The sequence below is a fragment of the Manis javanica genome, chromosome 4 (assembly GCF_040802235.1).
Source record: "Manis javanica isolate MJ-LG chromosome 4, MJ_LKY, whole genome shotgun sequence".
Taxonomy (NCBI): Eukaryota; Metazoa; Chordata; class Mammalia; order Pholidota; family Manidae; genus Manis; species Manis javanica.
In genome coordinates, this window is record NC_133159.1 from 38,276,942 (window position 1) to 38,304,650 (window position 27,709).

The 27,709-nt window shown below is 45.3% G+C and overlaps 1 protein-coding gene across 3 annotated transcripts in view; it reads right to left on the reverse strand.

Annotated features, from left to right (window-relative positions):
• The window catches only part of AGBL4 (AGBL carboxypeptidase 4), a 1,242,012-nt gene that overhangs the window by 70,344 nt on the left and 1,143,959 nt on the right, over window positions 1-27,709 (reverse strand). For all 3 annotated transcript variants that reach the window (XM_037021907.2, XM_073233900.1, XM_037021908.2), the window contains one exon: window positions 16,206-16,317. In XM_037021907.2, coding sequence (XP_036877802.2) covers window positions 16,206-16,317 — 112 coding nt within the window. The remainder of the gene's footprint in view (window positions 1-16,205; window positions 16,318-27,709) is intronic.

The following is a 27,709-nucleotide window of genomic DNA, read 5'->3' on the forward strand; positions in this document are numbered from 1 at the left end:
TAAAGATGTGAAGGTTAAGTGAAATAATGTATGTAGAATGTTTACCATGGTCTAGGTGATGGAATTTTATTTCAGAGGTGGAATTCCAACGATTTGGAATCCCACTTACTGTCTTTTCACCTCTTCATAAAGTCAATCCAAGTCCTACTACAGGGCACGGTTTCTTAATTTAACAGGAGCTCCCACTGTAGGATGGACAGTTCCTTCTGTGTGTTTCCTCAGCACTTGCTCTTTCCTCTTAGGGCATTTAGATACACCTACAATGGCTGGTTTCCTTTTCTGTCTTTCCCACTACAGTGTGTCTTGCCTTAGAGCCAGGACCATGTCTTTTATCTCTGTCTCCCCAGAGCACATCATAGTAGATATGCTGGCAGGTGAAAGAGTAAGGGATGGAAGAGAGAAGGGAAGACAGAAAGGAGGGATGCAGGGGGGAAGATGCTGGGTGTTGGAAAGCAACCATTTTATAGCATGATGGATTCATTCAAAGAAATAGCTTGACAGTACAGAATTCATCTTTTTATGGCTGTGACAACACTAATACATTTATTTCCCTTCTGAAATTAACTTTCTAATATTAAGAAAGGTCAAAATGAACTGCAGCAAAATGAGACATTTTGTCATTTTTAACAAATTATACCAAAGCAGACTGTCAGACTGAAGGGGTCACCATTTTGAGGTCTAAATGCTGGTGCTGATTGCATACTCAGAGCTAATGCTGGTCATTCTGCCCTTCCCCTGCCCACAGAGCTCCAAGTGCTCCCTTTAGCCCAAATAATAAAACTCAAATTTATCTCAGCCTGGTATTCTGGGCCCTTTAGAATCGGATCACTTTTAAAAAAAAATCCATTCCTTCCCCAAAGGGACATTCTCCCCCCTTCTTGTTATCCACCCCTTCCTGGTGCCTTTGCCCATGTGGCATCTCGTCTTAACTGCCATCTCTCCTACCATATGCCCATGGGGATTCTCCCTACCCTTCCTCCTCAGGAGCTGGCCTGTTCTGGCCTTGTGTCGGCCACGTTGCTCTGCCCTTGGTCTGGACCCTGATCTCCCTCTGCCTGTCCCACACCTCGCTCTGCCCTTCCCTTGGTTCCCTCCGAGGCACTGGGGGAAAGCTTGGCCATCTGAGGGGACACTGAATTTGGATGTTTTGTTGAAGGGGAGAAAAAGGGAAAGAAAACAGTGATGACCCCCTGCCCTGCTCCTCCTGTTCCTGTCTTCCTTGGATCATCCATCTGTGCTAAGCCTGGTCTGGACTAGGGACCCCCTGGAATCAGAGGAGTGAAGACTGAACCCTGCCCCTGTCTCCTGGGAAACTTTACTTTATAACAGCAGGCCTCAGTTATCCCATCTGCAAAACGAGACAATAATCCCTGCCACAGCACTGCAGTGAGGGGCAAGTGAGCCCTTGTGTGGAATGTGCTCCAAAAACTTCACATCTCTGTGATAAGTTAGTGGAAATAATTATGACAAGACCCATGTGCTAGAGATTCATGCCTAGGGCCTGCTGTGCATGTGCTCCAACCCAACAGAAGTCATGGGGCTTGAGTATGAGTCCCAGCTCTGCAGTACTATCTCCCTCTGCAACCTTGGGAAAGCCAGTACCCCACCCCAGGCATACTGTTCTAATTTCTTTTTATGACAGGTTAGTTTGATGCACCCCCTTAATATTTCTATCTGTGAAGGTCTCTGGCTCCACAGAGGGCAAAGGGCTCCAAAACCATATAAGGTCAGAATGAAGTTACTAATTCAAAGTCAAAGGTGGCTCAATCAGGAGAAGTTAGAGATGTGTACACCCTCAGGAGTGCCCGCAATTTGTGGATAAAGTAGAGACCCCGTGAGAGGCAGACCTCTGACTGCACTGGGATTAGCCGACCCCCTAAGGCCCCAGCTGTTAGTATACCTGGCATGTTCAGTCTGTGGAGTTCACCCTGCAGTTTGCAAACTATGCGTTCCTTATAGAGGTGGTAGAAGGGCAAAGGACCCAAAGTAATATAATAAACCTGGTATACCCATTTATAATGTCATCTGAACCTAAATAGGATGGGAATGATTCTGACATTTGCTATTAAAAAGGTATCATCAAATTAACAGAATCAGAATTTTTTTTCTCTAGGTTGGCTGTTTACATGTCTTTTAGAGATGAAAGAGGAGATTCCCTAGAAATGTCAAGCCTTCAGCTGGCTGTGCTGCCCGGGAGCACCGTCACGCTGTGCTGCGCTGGGGAAATGGGCCCAGGCGGCAGGCCCATCTGACTCGTGTTCCAGCTCTGCTCACACCAGCTGCATGACCTTGCAGGTTCTAACTGCTTTTCATTTGGTCTTTCTTTCAACTGACATTTCACTGATGTGTTCAGCACTATGCTCTGGGCAAGAAAATGCACAGGGACAGAGACTCAGTTTTATCCTTCAAGGAGTTCAAGGTTTAGTAGAGAAAACAAGCACATAAACCAATCAGCAGGAGGTGGAGTGATAAATGTGTGTGCCAGGAGAGACTACGGTGAGGGGTGCGGGTAGAGGGCTGGTCACTCTGAGTCTCAGTTTTCTCACCTGAGAAAGGGGGATAATGATACCCATATACCTGTTATAAGGATTAGATGAGATAATGCCTAGCAGTTAACAGATGCTCAATAAATATCAGCACCTTCCCCAGGGACCACACTGCCATCCCCCACCCTCCCTAGCAACTCCCTGGTCCTGAAGAACTACTTTCATTGGAACATCCACACCAGAAGGTCCAGGCATGTAGCAACCATGTCTATTAAAGAACATTACCTCAGCACTTAGAGGATTTTTCAAGGTCACAGCCTGGAGCTAAACTCTAACAGGAAAGAAATTATTCTCTTATAATCTGGAGCCTGAGTAAGTCAACTTTTCTGACTGCTGAATGTGCACTGGTGGTTTGAGGAGTTTCAGAAAGGCTTTGGTCTTGACGTGCCCTCTGGGTACTGCCAGTGAGAGGACATTTCCGTCAAGTGGCCTTCATTCCCAGTCAGCATACAAACTCCACCTTCCAGTACCTTGTTCAGAGCCTTGGCAAACAAAGCCCTATCCCAGCCCCTAGGGTCTGGAGTTATCCAGGAGGGTTCTGGAGAACCTCATTCACTGACATTCATTTTAGCACCATTTTTGCAGCTGTCCTTAGGGATTGCAGTGAGTTGTCCCAACACACACTTTCATGCATACCCACACTCTAGGAACAACAGAAATCCACTTGCCCTCATGAGGTTAAACTGTAAAATCCATCCAGAATGGATTAGAAAGGATGAATACAGGAAACCCTAACAAAGAAAGGTTCCCATGCCTGGAACTAAGCTGTCACCTAATTAAAGGTATTGGCTCAGCTGAAGAAAGACTGAGTCACAGATGAGAGTTGAGGAGGGGTCAGAGAAGCTGAGATAAAGGCTAGGGTCTGCTTTTAAGACTTAAACACAATGCTATTTCAATAACAGAGCTATAGCTATTTTTTAAATGCTACAGTTTATGATTATGACAAGATCCATGTGCTAGTGGTAAAAGATGATGATAATGTTCTAAAAATGTCTATGTGAAATTAACAATGAAATATCAACTACTGTTTATTACTAGATTTGAGCTTATAATAATAAATGCTGCCATTTATTGAGTGCTTATGGTTTAGCAGTGTTAGAAAATACCACACTAAGTGCTAAGTGGTTTCCATGCAATGTCTCTTTTAATTCTCATGCCACCTCTATGAGGTGCTACTGCTCTAATTCACAGATCAGCTCACAGAAGCTCAGAGAGGTAAAGTGGTAGGTAGAGCCAGAATTGAGGGCTGGAGGCAATTTTTTACTCTAGAGTCCTTGCTCTTAATCCCTGGTAGAGTAAAGGGTCTGCCTCCAGTCCTTCTGGCTGGCAGGGCAGTGCTGAAAGTTCAAAGACTTGGCAAACTGAGAAAGTAGGAAAAAAGGGCAAATTTGAAATTTGTTCTGGGGAAGTGGGAAGAGTCCCTGCCATGTTTACAGAGAGGGCGAAGAGCTACTAGATTTCCTAGGATTTTAGGGCCTGGATCTGAATGCCTCTGGGATAGGAGTTTTGAACAGAGAGGGTAGAGGTATAATGGATGGATGGATGGATGGATGGATGGGAAGAGAGATAGGATGACTAGTTAGAAGATGGGTGCATAGATGGATATCGATCGATCCTTGTTTCCTTCTGTAATGTGGGCTGGGCTGGCTTCACGAGGTTTTTATCCTTGGAACTGACCCAGAATCAAGCAGTTGACTCTGACAAGTTTGGCTCTGTTTTATAAAATAAGGTCCTTCCTCGTACTGGAAGCCAGGTCCTCTTCCTCCTTCCCTACTTTTTTTTTTTTTCCAGTTTTAAAGTTAACGTATGTTTGTGGAAAATATAAAATAGCAGGGAGGAAGAAAACAACTTTAGTACCCAGAAATACCACTGTTAACACCTAGTTGACATCCATTCTTTTTGTGTATGCTTTAAACTTAGTTTATATACATATGTCTTAAGGTATAATGCATTTGCAACTTTGTCTTCTGCTTTTTTCACTTAAAATTATAGCATAAGCACATTACTATTATAAACTCTTTGTAAATATCCATTATATGAATGTATCATGATTTATTTAATCAGTTTTCTGCTGTTACGCATTTACATTTTTTTTTTCACTATTCATAAACAATGATGCTGTAGACTTTTTTTTCTTTACATAAATCCTTATTCACACTTCAATCATTTCAGTCTAGGTTTCTAGTACCATAATTGCCAGCTCAAAGATACAAACCCCAGAAAGTCATTAAGTTTTTTTCTCTTTTGAATTCCATGTCTTCCCTGCTCCTTGAAGGAGATGTCCCATGGCTTTCAGAATCAGTCCAAGCTTCATCCTTGATCTAACCCAGGGTAACCCACAGCGCTCTCCATGCCTGGCATCTGCCTGCTATCCAGCCTCCATTCCCTCCCCCACCCCAAGGCCCCCACCAGGCCCCAGTCTAGCACACCAAACTCCTTGGAATTCTGAGTATATTCACCTAATACACGTGTCCTCACACACACTGCTCCCTCTGCCTGTAATGCTTCCTCAAGTCTTTGTCTAAACAACTCCAATCCTTCTTTTAAAACTCATCTTAGAGATCACCTTCCCCAGCAAGCCCTGCCTGACCCCAAGTCCAGCTGGGGTAACCTGCTTCTCCCACAGGGCATTCAAATCCCTTGTCTATCACAATGCTGATCGCCTAGTCCTGCAATCACTGGTTTATTGAGTCTGGAATCTGGACCATAGGTTTGAAAACGTTCTAAGGCCAAGGAATCCTTTACTCAAGCACTTTCCTATACTAATGCAAGTTGACATCTTTTGAGAATATAAGTGCCTGGCCCAGTGCCTTAAACAAGTCACATGAATCACTTCAGTTAATCCTCACCACCTCCCACAAACAGGAAACTGTAGCTTAAAAAGGTTAGGGGACCTGCCCCAAATAGCACAGCTATGGAGTGCTGAAATGAGATTGAAAGCCAGGCCTGAGTCTGAGTTCTTAATTACAAAATCATCTGATCTAGTTAAAAAGGAGAGGAGCCCCATGTGAGAAGGGGTCCTCAGACCTCCTGGAATTTTTCTGAAAAACTTGAAAACACTGCTCTATTCTGGATCATCCACTCCTTGTGGGAAGGGACTGTGTCTTACTTGCCTTTGGATTCCATTATCCGCCTTTGCATAGTGTCTGGGCTTAGAAAATGTTTACTGAATGGATAAATGAATGTTTTTTTCTTTTAAAGATGGTCGAGAAGTTACTCTTTTAGCTATACACTTTACTAGCCTTGAGGTGAAAGAATGTATCATACACCTGGAATGACTCGCTGGGTGGGAGAACATCAAGGCTCACAGGCCAGAAGGTCGCTGCGTCCACGCTGGTAGGACTTACAGTCAGACACCTGGGACCAGGACGGGCCTTGGGAGGTGGGCATCAGAAGTACTTTGGGAGGACAGGGCGGTTTCTTCATGAAAGGTTAAACAGTTCAGTTCTTGCTGGAAGCAGAGATTAGTCTGGTCCCTTTCATCAGAATTCAGCTCTCTCCACTACAGTAAATAATGGACTAATTAGGCATCTGGCTTCCTTGATTTCCCATGGCTAAGGCCAATTTCTGAAACGCAATATGCTATTTGATGTACCAGCATGAATTCATCCTCGGCTTGAGAGCCTCCCAACAGCAACAACCAAAAATAACTCAGAAAAGTTCCACACATGTTAAATACAGAACACCCTAAAATGTAACCTGTACTTTGTTACAGGCTGGCTCAGCTGAGCACCTAGGGGTGAGGTGGCTGTATGCAGCTTCCCACTGGCTCAAACCAGGGGCTCAGAGGGGAGGAGTTTGTTGGAGGGCTGAGAAATGGATGGGGTCGATTAATGGGGAAAATTCCTGGAAGAGATGACCTGGAGGTACACTGGAGTGGCTGGGTACATGGAAAGAGGATATTCTAGGAGTGCCCATGGAAAGTGTCCTTTTTAGCTCTCTGTGGCCTGGACAGTTGCACCCAAGGGACAGGGAAAATGGGCAGCAGGCTTGGTCTACCTCAGAAACCAGGGCAGGCTGACAGATATAGGTAGCAGAGAGGGAGAAAAGTGAAGAATTTTAGAATTTCTGGATTTGTGATGGAGATCCTACATGGCTGGATTCTAACACTCTAGGATTTCCTAATTTGTAAGCATATGAAAAAGGTTCCATATGTGGGAGCTCTTGGTGAGAAGGGAGGTAAAAACCCAAGGAAAGATGAGTCAGTGGAAATGCAGGGCAGTGAGAGGGAACTGCACACACCTGAAAGTCAAGAGTGTGATGGATTTCTCTGAGATGGATTTCCCAGCTGTCTTGCTGGGAAACAGTGGGTGGGAGGACTTAGCTAAGATTCCCCCAAACACTTATCAGGTGCCTAGTAAGTGTGGGACTCTGCCAGGTGATGGAGGTGCAAGCTGAGAGAGATTCTGTCCTTGAGAGAAGTTCAGTCTAAAGAAGGCAGAAAACTTATTACTAAAACACAGCATGATGTGCGCTTTAACTGTGGGGTGTACCCAGCCCTGTGGGATGACTTTGGAAATCCAAATAACTACCCTACTGGAGAGACTATGCTTCAATCAGTGCTTAAGAATTTCTCACAGAGCTACCAGTTGAGTGGCCAGCCCTGCCCAGGGCAGTAAGGAGGTGAAGGCAGATCCTTTGCACCGGAGGGTTTTGCAAATTAGCTGAGAAAATGGAACCTACAGTCAGTGGAGATACTCCTGGCACACCAAGCCCACGGAACACACTCTATAAATGTTTATGAAAGAAAGCACTAGATGAAAGAAGCCAAGTTTATTAACAGAAGAACAAAGAGACAAAACACATGGTAGGCCAAAATATTCACAGAGAGATCTTAGAGAAGGTGGGCCTGGAGCATAAGTAGGATTTTGAGAACGACTTAGTGTGTCTCTGGACTTGGAATACTTTTTCCACCTCTTTACTTCCATCCATTCCTCAGAACCTTGTTCAGATGTTAATTTCAGGTTTTGATGTGTGGATTTCTTTTTTCATATCTTTCTTCTTTCTCTCCCAACATATATTCATAGAGGGCCTGTGCCCTGTGCTGGGTGTTAGGGATACAAAAATGACTCAAGTGAAGTTCACGCCCTCAGTGGGGTCACAATCTTCAGTGGGGCATAGGAACTGGGGGCAGGGGCAGGAGTAGGGACAGTGAGGTATGTGCTGTAATGGCCAAATGCATAAAATATTAATAGCTCTCTTTCTCATATATCTACAATTGTAAGTTATTTACATACATATTATCTTATCCTGGGGGAAATCCCATGAGATGGGCATTGTTAATTTCAATTTACAGATGGGAAAAATAAGACACAGATAGCTTAACTGACTTGACTCACAGGGTACCATCTAGAAGCTTTGCTGATTCCCATGTGGTTGAAACAAAATGTATCTAGTTGGTTGGTGAGAGGTATCCAGAGTCGCTCAGGATGAAAAGATGTTAGAGAAATGGAAGGCAACAACCAAATTGGCAGGAATATTACTCTGAAATGAGAGACCCATCTCTCCACCCTGCTTGCTGTCAGAGTCAACGTTATCATCTAGAGAGTTATAAAAACCATGTCTTTTATCATAGGTGAGAGAAGTTGCCCTCTAGAAAAAGAATGCTCTCTCCTAAAATGCCTTTAAGTTTCAAAAACCATCTCAAGCTGTTGTAGGAAAAACTAAAAATTTCATGAATTCAAAGCATCCTCTGTTCTCTGAGCCCACTATACAATCTTACATTTACATCGTTTTTATTCCCATATTGAAACTTCCCCCTGTGGCTATTTACTGAGTTCCTGGGCCATGTTGGTAGCAGTGGAAATATATTTGAGCAGACCCCAGTGTGTGATGTATGGTGGCAGTGTGAGTGCAGTGACTCTCTCCCTAGGGACACTTCCAGTGGCCGGCTGCAGTCCGGACATTTCAACGGAGCATTCCTCTCCACCCCACAACAACAGGGCAAGGACCCTCCCTCACTTTTATAAACACCTGACATTCACAGACATCAGGTCTCTCTCCAACTTGTGAGGTATGCAGGGCAGGGATTATTTTGATCTCTGTTAACAGATGCGCAGACTGAGGCTGAGAAAACTAACATTTATGGAACCTCAACATGTGCTGAGCCTCTTCACCGGCATTCACCCCAGGCTGTCCTTCTCTGGCCGCAGCCAGGACTTCTGTGCCTTGTCCTAGAAATCCTGCCCTTCAGCCCAGCATACAGAACCAAGACAACTCCGGGACGTTGCAGACTCTTGGAGCCAGAGGGCACTGTGGAGTCATCTTTCGACCCCTACAATGCAGGACAGGGGAAATGAAAGGCACAGAGATGGGAAGAGACATGCCTGAGAGCACCAAACAAACCCGTGGTTTGGCCACCAGGGCAGGGGCGTTCGTGTTCTCAGTCCCTCTGTTGCCACAAAGATAAGCCCACACAGTTTCAGCTGCTCCCTGAAGGGGACCTTTGGGGTAATAAAGTCAGAGACATGCGGATGGAACAAATGTTTGGGAACCCACGATCTGGGTTCTTGAGATCCTAAGGTCTCAGTGAGACAGTGTGCAAATGCTCTTAAGAATGTGGTTTTCACCAGGGTGGTACCGCCTCCTCCTAAGGAGCAATAAACACCCTGCCATAGGGCACAGAGTTTTCCCACTTAAAATGCCACAGCTGTGGCCTCCTGCTCTCCTGGTTTACCACAAGGAGTGCAGTGGGGATGGGGGTGCCTCCAGCTTCTACCCAGTACCACCATCCTTTCCGAGGGGGTGTACCCCTTCCACCAGCAAGGTTCTCCTCCCAGGCTGTCAGGTATGGGTGCCCTTCAGTTTCTACTGAGGAGTTGCCATCTAGGGTGTCCTACTGAACTTCTGCTTACGCTAAGAATAGACTTCATGGGCCACTTCCTTCCATTTTAACTGAATGGTAAAACTGTGCATGGCTGTGTGTTTGTGTATACATCCTTTATGAGACTGTGTATAACTACATACCTGTCTGTCTCTTATTTACCACATGTATGTTATGTATATGTAATTCTGCTTTATGTATGTAAATGTATGCACTGTCTACATTTTTCTGTGTTATGTATATGTATATTTTGTGTGCAGTGTGAATGAAGGCTGGTTCTGTGTGTGTTATCTGACCATGTCACCGACTGTTGTTTGTCATGTAAATGTGTTATAATTTATTTATTTACTTGGCAGAAAGAGCAGCTTATCTTGAGGACAACAGGAGGCAAGAAGAAAAAAAAACCAGCCCTGTATTGCTCTATTTTAAAAACGGCTCCATGTTGTTATGGCAGCTAATTTTCCTTAAATGATTTAAGGGAACAGATCTGTCTAAAAGAGCTGCAGCCAAGTTGTTATAGCAACATAGGCCCTTCTCTTCTAGGAAAAAGGAGGAAACCACCTCAGGGCATAGAAACCTCTTGAAACAGCAACCCTTGGGCTCTGAGGGATGCAGGGGCAAAGGAAAGGGCAGGAGGCAACCCACACATCGCCTACCATCAGTCCCTGGGGATTCTCCTTAGCAGCAGCCCTCGCCCCTTGGAGTTCAGAGCTCACTGTCCTTCCCCTGGACCACTACAGTAGGCACCTAACGTAGGTCACTCTTCCTCCTACATGGCTTCCTCTCCTCTGATCTACTGTCCACACTACAGTCTAAGTAATTTTTTAAAGCATGTACCATTCAACATAATATTCTCTATGGTGCCATGTTCTATGCTACATCCTGGATATGAAAAGGGCTTGTTCTTGAATGGCATGCCAGAAATGTTAGTCTTTATCACACAAGTAATGGAGAGTCACTGGAAGGTTTTAAGCAGGGGAGAGAGACCCAGATGGGTTTAAATTTTAGAATGAATCTTAAGTTTCTAGACTGGAGGACTGAATGGATGGGAACACCATTCACTGATCTCTTTCTCCCTTGCTTAAATGGTTTTTGATGGGTCTCCACTGACTATACTGATAATCAAGAAGATTGAGAGAATGTGTGTGTGCTGGAATATGCCTGACAAGTGACATTTTGTTTCATTGCCGAGTTTTTTTTTTACAGTCATGATATTTAATTCAAATAAAATCAATTTAAAAGAGGACCTAAGACTTTGATTTCAAAGGGAAGTGAATATTGTGTTAAAGGAAGAAGCCTAAATCCTTGGCTCAGTGTTGAAACTTACCCATGAGCTTCCTCCCTTCTGCCACTCCACCTGCCCTTGTGCAGCTCCCTATCGTAAATCCTGCACACCAACCCCAGCAGCTGAGGTTTCCTTCCTCTTAGTGGAGCTCTTATTGGAAAGGTGATGTTATTTCTGGTGCCCATGACCTGAGGTAGAGTGTGGGTGCTCGTGTCCAACTTCAGAACAGAAAGGCGAGACTGGAGGTGGGCCCACCAGCATCCCTGGTCTTCACCAATAAAGGTACTGAAATGTCTAAGTGTAGCTTCGGAAAAAGAAGTGGTTGGGTGGTGGGAAGACGGGGACCTGGGAGCTGAGTGAGCTCCTGGTGGGCAGAGACAGCTGATGTCAGCACTGGGTGGAATGGTGTGGGCAGTGAGGCCAAGGGTGGAGCACGTTAGTGAAACTGATCAGAAACCTGTGTCATAGGAACAAAAGTGGGGGATGCAGATCTCATGTTCTGTCCCTGGGAGTTTAGGACAATCTCAGCAGGTTGCAGTGGGGGGATTCATGTCCACCTGAACCCAGGAGGGGGTTCATGTCCATGACCAAAGCCTTCAGGGAAGGAGGGCACAATGATAGTGGCAGCAGGATCTGGGATGCTGAGAGTGTAGGGGAGACTGAGGAGGCGTCTGTGGTTCATTTGCTCCTTTTCATCAAGAGGATCTTAGAAAAACTGTCACAGAGGCTCAGGGTTCACTTGGTCATTTGCTCGGCATTTACACTGCTCAGAGTCTGGTCCCTGCTCGTCACTGGGGACATGGAGATGAATCAGCTAGACTCTACCCCTGGGGGACAATCAATCGCAATTGGTAAACAAGGGCCACGCTGTCCTCAGGGAGCTGTCCGGGGAGTGGGACCTACTTCGTATTTGAGATCCAGGGCTGTCCTCTGGCTTAAACACTCCTTTGTCAAGATCATCATTTGATATCCAAGGCCCTGAGATGGGTGACTGGTTTAGGGAGCACAGGACTAGGAAAGCAGCCTCTGAAGTAAATATCTTCATTAACACAGGATGGCAGGCTCTTGTTGCCAGGTGAGAACACAGCACAGTTGACAGGAAGACCAAGAGACTCACAGGCAGGTCGGACATTTCACTCAACTGCTCAGCGTCAAAGTCAGCATGTCTAAGGCTTGTCCCCATGCTTACTGGTCCTCCCGGGCCCCTTCTCAGGCAGGGAAACACGCCCACCCCAGTGTCAGAGCCCAGCTGTGGGCATCTTGCAAGACTGCCTCCTTTCCCACCAGCCACAGTCACTGAGTCATTTTTGTCTCCCCATTTATTGTCTCCAAACCCCTCCTCCTTTCCAGCCCAACAGCAGCAGGCTATAACTGGTGAGCCTGGCATCCTCCAAATCCATCTCTTTTCAGGTGAGACGGGGACCATGGGCTTAGACTGAGTAGGGTGAGGGCCTCTGGAAAAAGCAAGGCAAGATATTTACAGTCAGAGCAATGTAACTACATGCAAAGAAACCCCCTACCAAAACTCTGCGTTAAGTATTAAGCTCTAGAGTCATTCTTCAGTGAGATCAGTTAATATTCCCCAGCTAAAGAAGAGTAGCACATGTTTTGTTATGCTAATCATTTGTGCTCATGTGTAAGATTCACTTTAGTATGCTAAAAGGCCCAGCTTATGTGCTGTCTTTCCTCCTTCAGACCTGATGAGGTGATTTTGCAAACTGGGCAACTCATTTAGCATGCAGGCCCAGCCATAAACAACATAGTAAAAGGCAGGAAGGATTCCACCTTAAAGATAAGATTGCATTTTATCACCCAGGATGTTTAAGAAGTAAGATTCTTAATTTACTCTTTAGCAAACAGACAATAATTCAGCCCATCTTGAAGGCTGGGCAGGCAGCCATGTTTGATATGCTCCCTGACCAAGAGGACGGTATCCCAGGGAGAAATCAAAGAAGGAAATTCCTTACGTTGAGTTAATTCTAAATATTCAGGGAACACTTAACAAGTCCACACCCCTAAGCCTGTTTTCATGTTCCCCCAAATCCTCAACTGCCTATAAAACCCCTAGGCAACACACCTCTATAGGTTCTCTTGTCCCCTCCTGGGGTGAGCCAAGAGCTCTGTCCTTGCACTGTCTCTCTCAATAAAAGCCTCTCCCTGGCTCTCCTACCTTGGGTGTTTGCAAAATGCATTATTCGACTTTGCAAACAAGAACCCTGGCATCACAGGCACCAGAGGAATCTTTCTGAAAAATAAAGCTGATTCTGTCATCTCCCTCCTTCAAATCCTTCAGTGGCTCCCCATTCCCATGAGAATAAAGCATAAATTGCACCCTTTTATCATAACCCCCCCACCCTTCTGTCTGGCCTCGATACCAGCCGCACCGGATGGCTTGCCTTCTCCTGAGTGTGCCTCCTTCTGGGACAGATGCACATGTACCTCCTCACTTGGAAAGCCCTCTCTGCCCTGGGCATTCCTCAAGCATCAGCTCAGGTCTGGCCTCTTGGGATGGGCTCTTTCTATGGGTTCCCACAAACCCTGTGCCTCCCTCTACCAATGCACCTAGAATAACTGTATAAATGTCTGTTTCCACTGGGCTGTGAACATCTAAGAGGTGGAGATTGGCTCTGAGTATTCCCAGCACCCAGCACAGGGGCTGAAGAAAGTCTGTGAGAAATGACCGTGAGCACACAGTCCCTGCCCAACGAGGGTCTTGCTGATTCTCTGCTTGTTGATTTGGTGAGAAGGCCACTGGGATGGAGGGAGTAGGGCTTTGAGCATTTAGGAACAAGGCCAGAAGCCATCCTAGCAGTTCAGATGGCTCAGGGTTGAGTGATTATGATGCTGTATGTGTCAATGAAGGTCAGGAGTAGAAACTCAGTTCCAGCTATCAAGGCAATGCCTTGGGGCACTGCAGCGTTTGCAACTGGGGCCAGCAACTCTGGAAATCAAAGGCGAATTTGAGTTGGATCCCCATTCTATTTGTTGAGGGTCTGCTACACACCAGGTATGGTGCTAAGTGCTTTACACAGCTTTTAAGTAGAGAGAACATATAATTTATCATCCAAACTGGCAGAGCCCTTTTAAAAGTGAAAAAGACACTATTAATAAATATTTCAGACAACAGGTATAAACCAGAACTGCCCCATACAAGCTGAAATGTATAACCATTCTACATATATGACAAACCATGTATGCTTTTTTTGGTAGCCCCAGACACAGTTTGCAAATCTATATTTATCAGTATTTACTTGTTTAATGTCTATTTCCCAATGAGATTGAAAGGGTTAAGGTTTTGTTCAATATTGGAAAAGCAATGCCTGGTATATAGAACTACTTGTTAAATATTTGTGGAAAAGGGAAAGGAAAGAATGGAGGAAAGACAGGAAGGAGAGGGAGTGGGGAAAAGACTGAGGAGCTGAGATCCTGTTCCAGGTTAGCATGAGTGGATTAGCATTCCATGTCCTTGCTTGGGGCATAAAGGAGCGGACTTGCAAGAAGAGTAGCTTACACAGCCAGCTCAGCCTCCAAGTGTGTTTATTAAGACACAACCAGCTGATGATCAACCTGTTCGTGGCAGTGTGTCCTATTATTTTGGTTACTCAGTCTTGCCTGATCTATGTTCTGAAGAATGGATGAGTACCTAGCTATTTGTGAGTGAATCAATGGCTTCTGATTAATGATGGCAATGGCAGGCCGAGGTCTCTTCTCTTCAACAAATCTAACCCCTTTCCTTCAATTCCTCTCCTGTTCTCTGCCGTCAGTTCTCTCCTCAGGGACTCGTCTAGAACACCACTTTGCTCCAAGGCTCCCACTTGTCCCACGTCTTTTCTTTTATCATAAGGCCTCATTGTCCTCTCTGTGAATGACTGTTTTGTATCTATAGACCACACTGTATTTGGCATAACAGAATTTGCCATGTTCAATCCAATACAATTCAACACATTGTTATTGAATATCTACTATCAACCAGAGAAGAAAAAACATAGGGGCTATTTTAATTAAGAAGTACATGGTAGGAGAATAAGACATGATTTTATTAGGGAAACTGTAAAGGTCTGGGGCAAGGGACACAGAATCTATCAGACAACAGACACTAACTGAGAAGTTCAGAAGCAGCTTCTCCCTGCCAGGAAAAGTGATCAGAATGGCATCAAGATTCAGTGTAATAAAGGGGTTTGGTGAGCACAGTTAACACCTTCTTCTGTAGACAAGGAAGAAGGAAGTAAATATATTAAAGCTCTGGCTACATAAGCATTGACATAGCACTTGGGCGATGAACAGGCCTAGGAAAGCAAAGTCCACATAGGAGGATCAAGATAACAGTTGATTACCATATTGTACCTAATGATTTACTTTCTCATGAATCCATACTCTAATAAATGCATTTATTTTTTAATACACATTTCTATCTGGTCAGTATATTATCTTGCTCTTTAATTTAGGAATTTCTTATGGGCATTGTCAAAGAGAGTAAGTAGAATGAGTTCCACTGGTGCCTCTCCCAAATACCCTGAGTCCTAGACCTTTGCTGTCTTAGCAATCACTATCTGTAACTGATGGCAGCAAAGGGACATACAGTCACAGTCTTCAAAGTGGGAAAAAACCCAGATGTAATCTCACTAGAATGTCTTCCAAATAATTGAGTCCCCTCTATGCACCATTTTTGACAGTGTCATTTGTCTTCAAGTTGAACACTTTTCGTAAGGCCAAGTTCACAGCTCATATACCCACTCCATCCTCAGGCAGCTCTAACTGTTAAGAAGTTCTCTGTAGGCCTTGCCTCCTCCTGCAGTCTTTCCCTGCAGGATGTCTGCTCTGTCCCTTCTGATAGCCCTTAGAGATAGAATGATCATGGTCTTCCTCCTTCTCCTAGCTATGAAACCACAATGTCTTCTTCTGTTTCTTACAAAGTTTTGCCCTATGAATGAACTCAATGTGGATGCACACTGTTTCCCTTTCTGGAATAGCAGGCCCTCTTCTCTGGGAACAGGCTCCCCACTACCACCACACCTCCCAAGTCCGACCATGAAATTCTAGTGAGGCTGTCCTACCCTCCCCTCCCATATCCTTGCCTCTTGGGCCAGGCATGACTTGCCCAGAGGTGGACATGTCCTCCAAGCCAGGCCAATCACTTTTGGAATTGGAAATAGAAAATGAAAGTCACTTGCTAGTGGTAGAAGCCATGGAACTTGACACTTATCACATATTCTCTGCAGGTGGAAGAGGCCAGTCTATAGTCTTCAGTTATATGAGGTACTCTGATTTCTCTTCTAGTAATTTCTGTTTTGCTTGTAACCAAAGACCCCTGATGAACCCGGATCTGTTCAGCGTATTTCCTTCATCTCACAAGATACCCACAGCTGAACCCAAATCTTCGTGAGGGGTTGGGGAAAGCGCCTGGGTCTGTCCAGTGCAGACATGAGATCAGCAGGACTAGTCCCTCCCTGGTTTCAACTCTGGACATCTCATCTGTAGCTCCCAGTGGGCTGACCCAGTGCAACACAATGCTTTCTCACATCAAGCCTGAGGAAGGGGGTCAGTTACTCACTGGGTCGTTGTACATCTGGACGATGAGCTGTTTCACCCCATGCAGGGTAGGGTGGGCCCATGGAGAGGGATCCAGCCAGTGACGGTTCAGATCAAACCCCATGAGAGAGCACCTAGATGGCATCCAAAGTCAAAGTCAGTATAAACAGGACAAGCCAAGCTACTCACTTGTCAAAATACATTTAGAAGTAGGAGCCGTCATTATGTCACTTACCTAGAATTATTTCTTGCTAGAAACAATTCTAAACATATTACATGTGTTACTTCATCCAATGCTTTCAATAACCCTGTTGTATCACTACTATTACAATTCCCACTTTGCATAAGAAAATGAGTCACAGGGAGGTTCCAAAACATTTCTGTGGAGCAGGCTTTCTTCACTGCCCAAACTTTGAGACCACAGGCACGTGTGCATCTCTATAGGGCAGTGGAAAGCAGGGCCCAGGGTAGAACTGCTGGTGGCCCTGCTATTTCTGTCTCACACCCACAGAACCTGTTGTCTTTACCTTCAAAATGTATTCAGAACCCAACATCTTTGTATCTCCTGCACTGATAATACCTTGAACTTGGACCAAGGTCCAAAGCATTGCAATAATCTCTTACCCGGTCTTCTCATTTGCACACTTGTATCCTCCCACCCATCTTCCCCACCAATTTCCACACAACAGCCAGGGTGATCCTCTTCAGATGTAAGTCAGATTGTGTCCCTTCTCTGCTCAGATGGTTCCCTATTAGATGCAGAGTAAAAGCTGAAGTCCTTAAGCTGCAACTCTTATCTGCTCCATCCTTGCTAACTTCTCTGACCTCAGATCCTACCACCATCCCTCTTGCTTCCACTGTACCAGACACTGGCCTTTTCACTGTTCCTCCAACAATCAGGTACATCCTGCCTCAGGGCTTCTGTCCCTGTGCCTGGAATGCTCTTCCTCCAGCTGTCTGAGTGACTCATTCTCACTTACTTCAAATCTTTGCTTGAATGTCACCTACTCGGTGAAGGCTGCTCTGACCACAGTTTCTATACTCTCCCTTGAGCACGCTAAAGGACTTCTCTAGGACAAGTGCAGTTGTGACCTCTGGTTCTCCTCCTCTCCCTCTTTCTCCTTTTCTTAGTTCATGTCTGCCCAAAGTCCTGCTTGTACTTAGGAAAAAGATAAGTCCCCCAGGTCTCTGTTCCTATGCCTCCATCTGCTGGGCCTTCATGTACTCTAGGAGCTCTCCAGGCCAGCCTAGGCTGAGGTACAACTTCCAGAAACCCTGTGCTTGCTTACAAGTCAAATCACCTCTTCCCTTCTCTCCAATCCATCCTCTTCCTGTTCCCAGAATGTCTCCCACACAGATCTATCTTGCTTTCTTGATTAAAGTTCATCTATGGCTCTTCACCACCTATAAGATAACTCTGCTCTTTGCATATTTTTAACCAGACTCAAAACTGATGGTGGCCATATCCCTCTCCTCTTCCTCTGCCCAAATTATCCCCTTTTCCTTCTCTCTCCCTCTGTCCCATTTTACCACATCTTAATTTTCCAAGCCTCTCTATTTTCCTAAGCAATGCAATTTAACCCCCTCTTAGCTTATTAAATTTTGTATCCCCACCTATCACCCTACTCAGAAAAATGAAAAGGACTCCACTGGGGACCCACCTCTCCTTCAAGATGTTTGGGATAGGGATGATGCGATAAATAATAGTAATTTCCTTCTATTGCTTAAAATAAGCTTATGGGAACCATGTGGGAGCGTAACTAATGTTTCATGAGGACACACGGGCAAAGGCTTCACTGAGAAGCAGCCATTTGAGTTGGGCTTTGTTGAATGAAGATAATTTTTCCAGGAGGTGTGGGCAGAAGGAAAATTGTAAGCAAAGAAGAGAACTGTGAAACTACCTAGGATGTCGGGGGAATGGTGGACAATTTGATTTGACTGAATCATAGAGTATGAAGTGAGGAGGTGGTAATGGTGAAGCTGTAAAGGTTCAGAAAGGTGAAATGTGGAGGGCCTTGAATGTCTGGGAAGGAGTTTTGTTATTCTGTCTTTGCATTGCTGCATTTAGATCAACTAAATGCTGATGCTGGCTTCTCACTAATTGCAGAGTGAAACCAGAGCCAGCCCTACACATAGTTCTAACAATATTACCATCACAATCAAGGGAACACAATCCACAGAACATTTACTGACATTACTTTGTCTCAAGAATGAAGTACTTTATTAAGTACAAAGTATTTTATCTAAGCTAACTTGATGATGAAAGTGCTATTATTTTCCCCATTTGGCAGATGGGAAAACAGAAGCACAAAGAGACTATAAACAACTTGCTTGAGAAAAGAGTTGATGTCAAGGTTGGTGCATGGGCAGTCTGACATCCCCTGCCCTCAAGAAACAGTCTAACAGGAGGAAGAAGACATGCTCACAGCTTACATCCTTTACAGTTCAGGCCAATGTCATGTGGATTAAATGAGATAGCATGTAAAAAGAACATGTTTTGGCACATAATAGCAGCTCAAAAATTTTAGGTTGTTGTTTTACTATACTTTATGATTGTTTTATGCTCTATCTAGTATGCATGCTCCTAACATAGCAGGCATTTGTCTGTTTTCTTTGCAGAATGCTCAGAATCCAGCTCCATGGCTCAATGGGGCAGCAGGGGGAGTTTTGCTCTCCTATCAGCACAAGATGATGAGACCGTAGCAGTGCCTTTTCTACCCCATCCACCAGCTGCCCCCTCTTTGTGACCTGGCAGTCAGGGCAGCAGGAGGGCACCCAGACTCGGCTAACAGCCACTTCTGCCCAGGACCTAACCTTGAACTAGGTGATCCAAGGGGGGATGGGAATCTGCCAAGTCAGGTCATGAGAGAGCATTCCAGGCAGAGGGCATGGCACGTACAAATCAGGGAAGTAAGAATGGTTGGTAATTATACATATTTCTAACAGGTTACTAGTGTGTGATGCTTATGTCCCTAACTAGGCTATAAGTAGCAGCAAGGCAGGGCTGGCACAGACTTTCTCTTCAGTGGTTTCAGGATGCAAATCAGCTGACTAAGACAGGGGCAAGGACAAGATGACCTCCAAAGCCAGGCTCTCACTCCTAATATTGCCAATTTAGAGTCACTGAATATGAAATCCCAGGGTCTCTCTTCTGGGTCTCTGTCTCCTTGGTGCTCTTCTATTCTGTTATTTATTTTTAAGATGAAATTCTTGCATGAGCTCAAAATAGGAACCTATGTTCTGATATGAATGAGAGAATTTATGGCAGAATGAGACAGAATATTTGGCATTAGGATCACTAGAAAATCCAAATTTGTGGAAGTCAAATTTATATATAACTGTGTAATGTATAATTTATTTCTCTTGAGTTGGAGATACCCTGAGTATCTTTTCTTTCTTCTTACAAACTGTGAGACCAATAAAGGCAAGGACTATGTCTGTGCCATCTTGTCCCCCTCCACTCCAACTTACCTACTATAGACCCAGATGCTAAGAAGGCTCAACATATCTATTGAATGAATGAATGAGTAGATGCACATATCCATGAACAAACACCCTGGAATTTTGCAAACAAGGTTTAGGAATTTTGCAAAACAAGGTTTTGAAAGACATTTCAAAAAGTATTTGTGGACCTGTTACATGCTAGACACTTTCATAATAGCTAAATGAGGTAGGTATTATTTATCCCCATCTCATAAATGAGAAAATCAAACACAACAGAAATTTGACCTTGAGAAGGTCACTTGATAGCTGCTAAGATATAGGCTGGGATTCAAACCCAGGTCTTATGTCAGGATGGTCTACGGTGACACTTAAAAGTCTCTCCAGCCATCAAAGAGGCTGTGTGATCTATAAAACAGACATGAAGCTATTCCTTTGCTCTTCCTGTACTGGTATCTTCCTCCTGTGCCCAATGGCAGAGACACAACAGTTTCAGAGTACATCATTCAAATGTCAAATAAATAGCTCTACCTCCTGAAGGGCATTGTATCTCATTCCTGTTGCAATAATGGCAGCTAGAATGAGAGCAACGATTTTAATTCCCCTTCTTATGATTTCCTTTTCATCTCCTCTAAAGGAAAAAGAAAAAGGCAGCTTGGTGGCTCCAGATCAATCTCATCCTGAGCACCGAGGGGCTGTATGCTCCTGGAAGAGTAGCACTGACAAGCAAAGACATATGGGGCATGCATGAAATTGTCCCTCAAACGCAGCAGTTTTTCAGCATTACCAATGAGCTAGATTGGATTAAGGATATTTGCACCAAAGGCAAAATAAATATTGCTTTATTTAATGCCACTAAAAGGTTGGGATTCAATTGCCCTTGGCCTGAGGCACCTTCCAGCTCTATTGATTGGCTAGTGTCAGAATGCCAGACAATCTGTCATCAATAGCCCCCACAAAATGTTTAGCAGGTGGGGTGGGCTATGCTGTGGTGGAGATGGAGGATAGCAGGCATTGTCCTTTGTCTCAAACAAGGAGATAAGTACAACACATCCACACCCCATCACCACCATGAAGATATTTAAAGTGTTTCTCTCACATTCTTCTTAGATTATCACAAAAAAAGAAGTGAATGACCTGGTCTGTGGAGGTAGAGAGGAGGATAGATAAGAACATAAGTTCCAAGTCACAAGGACTTGGCCTGAGTTCAAGATCTACCTCTGAGGAGTTCTGTGACCTTGGACAAATTCATCTGCTTTGCTCAAAGACCTGAAAGCACTGGGAGGGCAGAGGCTGAATCTATCTTATTTGCCATTGAGTCTTCAGTGCTAGCACAGTGTCAGATATACAGCCAACTCTCAGTTAAACTGTATAAACAGAGGCTCTGAAAGGCTAAGTAATTTGCCTGTAGCCTGGCATGGACAAGGGACAGAGGCAGGACTTGAACCCATGTGCCAGCTCTAAAGCCTGTGTTCTTAGCCATCAGTCTATTCCATCTTAGCAGTTCTGGGAATCAAGTCAGTGCCTGACAGAGGGACTCATATGAGGTGAGGGGTAGCTGCAATACCCTTAATTTTTAAATAGGGAAACTGAGTCCTAAATGGGACTAGCATGAAAGGTACCTTTATGCAAATTGACAAAAGGTGCCCCCTCAAGGCTGACAATTTACAGACAGACCCCCTTTCTGGGTGGGTATAGTACAAAACGGTACTACTTGTTCTGGCCAGACATGAGGTTGGTAGCAGAGTCGCAGCCCCTTGGCCTTGCCTCCCTTGACCAGGAGCCTCTGTGCAGTGTACAAACTGTATATTCACGTGAGGTGGCCCTGGATGTGCCCAAGGTTCACAGCAGAACCAGGATAAGCAGACGGCTTTCCCCCTCCAAGGGTCAGCAAGGTCTTTCCCCTGTAACGTTGGCTTTTCTGGTAAGGTGGCAGGACTTGGGAAGGGGCTGCAGAGCACACTTGGAAAAGAGATCATCTCCAGCCCTACACTTCCGGGGGCCCTTTCTCCCAGAACACATTCCTAGTTGCCAAGGAGAAGCTTTGTCGGAGTGCCTTCTCCCTTTCTGTGGGCAGAATGTGATCTGGGGATGCAGCCTCCTTCTTTCTTCTGCTTGGCAGTAACAAATACCAGGCTTAGAGGTATTTTCACGCTGCAACTTGAAACAATTCTGAGAGCCAGCTGCCAAGTGGAAGGACTCGAGATTTCACAAAACCCAATCAGCACATTTCAAAGACAGGAAAACTGAGGCCAAGGTCACACTATGTAAAGGTAGAGTTGGAAGTCTATTCCAGAACCAATGGATTATTTTTCCTTCTATAAAAACACTGACAAGGAGTAAAAAGGCCCGAGGGGGGTGTTTCTAAAGGAGTGCACTGTCACATGTGGCTATTTCAACTTCTTAATTGAAAAAGGGCAGAGGAAACACAAAGGGGAAGAAAAGCCCTTTAGGACTTCCCTAGACCTGGGAGCTGTTGAAACCCCTTCCCACCAGTCTGACCAGGTCTGAGCCCAAGAAGGGGCTTAGTCTGCGAGCATGGACCCTGGGGCCACACTGCCTGGGTAAGATCCTCACTCAGCCCCGTATCAGCTGTGTGGCTTAACCTTTCTGTGCCTTAGTCTTGATCTGAAAAATGTGGATTTCGCCTACCTTAGAGTGTGGTTTTGAGGACTGAATGAGATCAGCCATGTAAAATGCTGGCAACACTCCCTAGTTTGAGGTCAGTGCTGTACACGTTAGCTGGCCTTGTGGTTTGATCTTCATATGTCTCTCAGGGACCTCCACAATCTGGTCCCCAGTCTCCTCCAGCTCCTTGCACCATGTCCTCAATCTGTGCACCATGCAAGGCTCACACATTTTCCCTCCTACAAGCTAACTGCAAAAAGCACACCTCCTATGGGCTGCTGCAGTTCCTCCAAGTCCCAAGGCTTGTCAGGCCTGGACTGCCTCCACCTGCTTGTCGGCCTCCACCTGGCCTTTGTGCCAGATGCCTTCTGCCACACTGAGCCACATGCATCAGCCACACTAGATCCCTTGGCACTCTCCAAGGCTCCTGCTCACTCAGGGTTCTGCACTTGGTCTCCATCCTGGCTCTCCTACTGCCATGGGAGATGCTTTAACTGCTCTGTGTGCTTCAGTGTCCTTGTGTGCAATACGAGGATAATACAAGAACCTACCTCAGAGGTTCCTGGGGTTGTCTGGAAGAACCACCCCATTGCTTTCAATCCCAGTAGAGACTTTTCATTCTCAGGAACATGGAGAATGGCTCTTCATCTCCACCTCCTTGCTTCCTCTTCCCAAGGGAGGGAATGGAACTTATCTGATTGGTCAGTTTGAGAAAAGGGCAGAGCCTGTTGACCTAACCCCTCTACGCCCAGCTTGCTTGGACCAGGACTCTGCAGGCAAAGTCCATTCTGGCCTCCTCTCTGCCACCTGGTGTGCCAGCTGGGAGGCAGCCTACTTCCTGCCGGGATTGTGGCTGGTGAAGAAATTTAATTTGGGGGTGAAGAAAAAAGGAGGCCAATTTTAGCCACAGAAATAAACCATGCCTTCCAAGTCCTGCTTTAAGCAATAATAACGCTAACACTTTGCTCTCTTTCTGGTCCCTGTATCTCCTCCTAACCTGGTAGACGTGGAATGTGAGTGAGAGCAGGAGTAGGATGAGCGGTCACCCCTCATCTCCAGAAGAAATCACACATAAAACCACTTAGAACAGGGTGTGGCAGCTTGTATAAGTTCAATCAATGTCTGTATTCGTATCATCGTGGTTGTTATTTCACAGTATTACTCCTTTGGAGTAGAACCAAAGAGTTGAGTGTTGCCAGTCTCTTCCCCTGGCTGACTCCCCCTCATCCCTTAAGAGCCCTCACACAACACCTCCTTGAGGGCAAGCACAGGGGCAGGCCCACCCACCTCGGGTCCCCAAGCATGGTACAAAGTATGTGCTGGGTGAACACGGGAGGAAAGCGAGGGAGGGAGGAAGGGAAAAAGAGGAGGAAGCAATCACGTAGTTGAAAGGCTTCTTAAGCAGGGGCAGAGTGCCAGCAAACGCATCAGCAGGAGTAGGTTGGTATAGGGCCCCGGAAAGGGCCTGGGAAGGCAAGACAACATAACGGGGTGGCTGTGCAGGACTGGGAAGGTGGATGGTGGGACACAGAGCTGAGGACAACTTCCTGAGTGCTGTGAATACCTTGAATCTCAGGTTAAAGAGTTGAGGTTCCTGCTGATTGCCAAGGCAAGCCAGGCAAGGATTTTACATAGAGAACCGACACTATGCAAGCAGTGGTTTAAGAACTAAGACCAGGAATGATGGAGTCCTTGAATCTATCACATTGTTTTGCTCTTCTACACTCCCCGGCCACTAATTCTGGGCTATTGCCTCCTCAGAGACCTGTCTTCACTGTAGAATCAATTATTAAAATCAACTTGGTATCAACACTAACTTCGAAATGCTATTCAACTGCTTGCAGGGACAGAGACTGGGAAGCTGCCTCACAAGACATCTAGCCATCTGGCCTTTTCCGTACAGCCTGGCTGGGAAGCTCATTTGAATAATTGGTTTTGGCGGTATGCACTTGTGGGTTAGACACCTGATTATACTGCCAGCCCCAATGTCCTTTCAGCCTCCATAGAAACATCACTCAGGTTACATAAAGAAGGAGACAGTCTCTGGGAGGTAAGGTTCTGTCTGGCCCTGTTGTCACTTGCACTTCATCTTGACTAACTATGTGGCTCACTCACTGTGTGACCTTGAGCAAGTTACTCAGTCTCTCTGTGGCTTGATATCTTCTTTGTTCAAAAAGGGAGAGTAATTCCTGCCCGTCTATGCCACAGGCTTCTTGTTGTAAGGCACTAAAAGGTTGGGGAATTGTGACTTAGCAGAAATACAAGTGGAAAGATTTAGATGAGGTGACCTCAGTGTCAGATAGCAATGTGCATGTAGGTTGTATCAGGAGAACTATGTCCCCAAAATTAGGCTTGTGAGGGCCTCTTCCTACTGCTACTCTACAAGCCAGCTCTATGAATTTAAAGGATTTATCTAATCTACCTACACTTCAGTTTCCTCATTTGTAAAATGAGAATAATGATAGAGCTATTCTAAGAATTAAGTGAAATACATGCAAAAGGCCTACAATAGTGCCAGGCCCAGGAGGTTCAAGAGATTTCAGCTATTCATCACCATCATCATCATGTTTATCACGGTCATCATAACTGGTCAGCCCTGGCCTCAAAGACATACATCAGAGGGCCAGGAAGATGGGAAGAGGAATGGATTCAGATCACATATGAAAAGCTGGAAGGCTCTGGGGATTTTCAGCCTGCAGAACAGAGCTGGCAGTGGTTGGAGTGAGTGAGGGGTGGACAGCCCTGGGGACACACGATCTTCAAACAGCTAAAGGGCTCCCATGTAAAAGATGGACTGACCCTGAACCTTCACAGGGGGGAAGAGGAGTGACAGGCTGGCAGGTTTAACTGCCACTGAATATAAACACTCTAACAGTCAGAGGTGGCATCAGAGCAGCATGGTGCTTAGGAAGGGACAGAACCAGCCAGGCCTGGAGAGAGACAAGCAGAGGGGGCAGAGGCTGTCACCAGTATACTGCTGAGAGGACCCCTGCCCTGGGCAGGGCTCTAGACTAGATGTCTCTGAACTGCTACCCTGCTCACACCTGGTGATGCTATGACAGAGGCACCAAGCCAGAGACGAGGCTTGGGTAGGGAAGGAGGCACACAGTGAGAAGGGGCTGCCAAATCTCTCAGGGAGGCAATACAGATAATGGATCTTTGTTTTCCATCTCTGGCTTGATGAAAAATGCATAGTTTTAATGCTGTCAATGAACAAATAGAATATTGACATGTAATTTACATTTCACATAGCTAATTTTATGTTCTATGTATTTTGGACAATTTAAAAATGTTTATTCCTTTGGATGTTGAGGTGGGCAAAGCTGGCCAATTGTGTGTGTGTGTGTGTGTGTGTGTGTGTGTGTGTGTGTGTGCGCGCGCGTGTGTGTGTGTGTATGCACACATGTGCCCTTGTATTTGTGTGCTGGAAATACCTCACCTCGTGTTTGCACTCTGCCACGCTTAATGACATTTTGCTGTGTAAATCTTTTTCACCCTTTTATATCTCGTGAGCTCCTATATATCCTCCATCCTTTAGAAAGCCTCATCACCCCTGTTTTTGGGATTCAGTGCAACAGTAGGTTAAATGTGCAGCAGGCTAGGGTCGGCCTGCCTGGATTCATAAATGGCTCTGACCTTTTCTGCTGGGGGTTCTGGGGCAAGTTCCTTGGTGCCTCTCTGCCTCGATTTCCTTCTTTATGTAAAACTGGGCTGAAACACTACCTCCATCATAGGGCTGTTGTGATGGTGATGAGATGACGTATATTCTACACAGTTAGTAGGCACTTGTTATATCTAGGCCTCCACAGCATCACGCATTCACCTCTAGTTTGAACACTGGGCTTATTGGCAGGGCTGCCTCTGATTTCTGTGTGACTCCCTAGGGCCCAACACAGGGCTTGACACTCAGCAGGCCCTCGACAAACCTTAGTTAAACTGAATTTACTGCACTGGAGCATCCTTTGCTCTGTGAGGCTTGCCAGGGCCAAAAGACATAATGTGGTGCACATCTGCAGACTGTAGTAGCAGTCCCACCATGGGGTCTGCAGTGCCCCGCTGTAAAGCTGAATCATTTCTGCACCACCCATAGAGGTTGGTTCCTCTCCCTCACCTCCACATTCCCAAGAAGCACTGAGGTTTTGTGGAGATGAAAAATTTCACAGCATCCTGCTATCTTTTGGGTAACTGTGTATTTTATGATGACTAATAGGCAATTACTATGGTAATATGGCAATTCAGCATGTGTGAGGTTTGGGAAATGAGAAATTATGGGTAACTACTTTGGACTCATTTCTATGGTAACAAAAAGTAATTGTCATTAAATACCAGTTATACTAAGGCTATACCTGGTAATTATAGATTTTTATGCCCAGAAACATAAATAAAACCAATAAATTTATTCAAAGGTCTATGACTGTTTACTTATATGTGACTATGAAATACACAATGACAAGTACCTAATTAAGAAATGCAAACCCAACACAGAGTTTCATATTGTCATATGGAGATGGAGACTCTGTTTTTCAAATGCAAGGCAACTTGTGCAGTACACATGCTCAGAAAAAAACACAATGGGGTACAGGTGGGGGTGGAGACTAGCCTCTCTGCAAAGGAGGTGATGGGGAGCAGGAGGAGGCAGAGTATGCAAATGATGCAGTGCATGTTGGTAGCCATGCCCATTGCATTAGACTGAGAATTGCCAGCCAATTATGGACTGACTCAGCTCATCCCCCGCCTACCCCAATGGCCTTCCAAGTAGGAGTTGCCTTGTAGCTTCTTGGCCCGGTATTACCTGAGCACTGTTTATTACTCAAGACCCTTAGGTCCCAAATCCCCCCAGAATTCTCCAAAGATGCTCACGTTACATCAGTAGCCATACCATTCTTACTTTTTTCATTGTGGTAAATTACACACAGCACAAAATTTACCATCTTAATCATTTTGAAGTATGCAGTTCAGTAGCATTAAGTACATTCATAATATTGTGCTATCGTCATCACTATCCATCTCCAAAACTCTTCATTTAGTAAGCCTGAAATTCTGTACCCACTAAACAATAGCTCTCCATTCCCACTTCTCCCCAGCCCCTGGCAACCTCCATTCTACTTTTTGTCTTTGATTTTGACTATGCTAAGTATTTCATGTAAGTGGAATCATATAGTATTTGTCTTTTTGTGACTGGCTTACTGCACACAGCATAATGTCCTCAAGATTCATCCATGTAGCCACGCTATTCTTGACAGGGCCTTTCTCCAGTACTTCTACTAAATGGTGGAAGATGCCTTTCACCTCATTTTCCTCTTCCAAGAGGGCAGGAGGGAAGCTGAGGCCAGGGAAGAGAAGTGTCTCGTCCAAGGACAAGAAGGCTCAGGACAATGGTGGAAGTTAGGCCCCCAGTTCTCTGCTGAACCTCCAGTTGTAAGGCAGAGGCATGTCTGAGAGAGCAGAGTCCCTGGG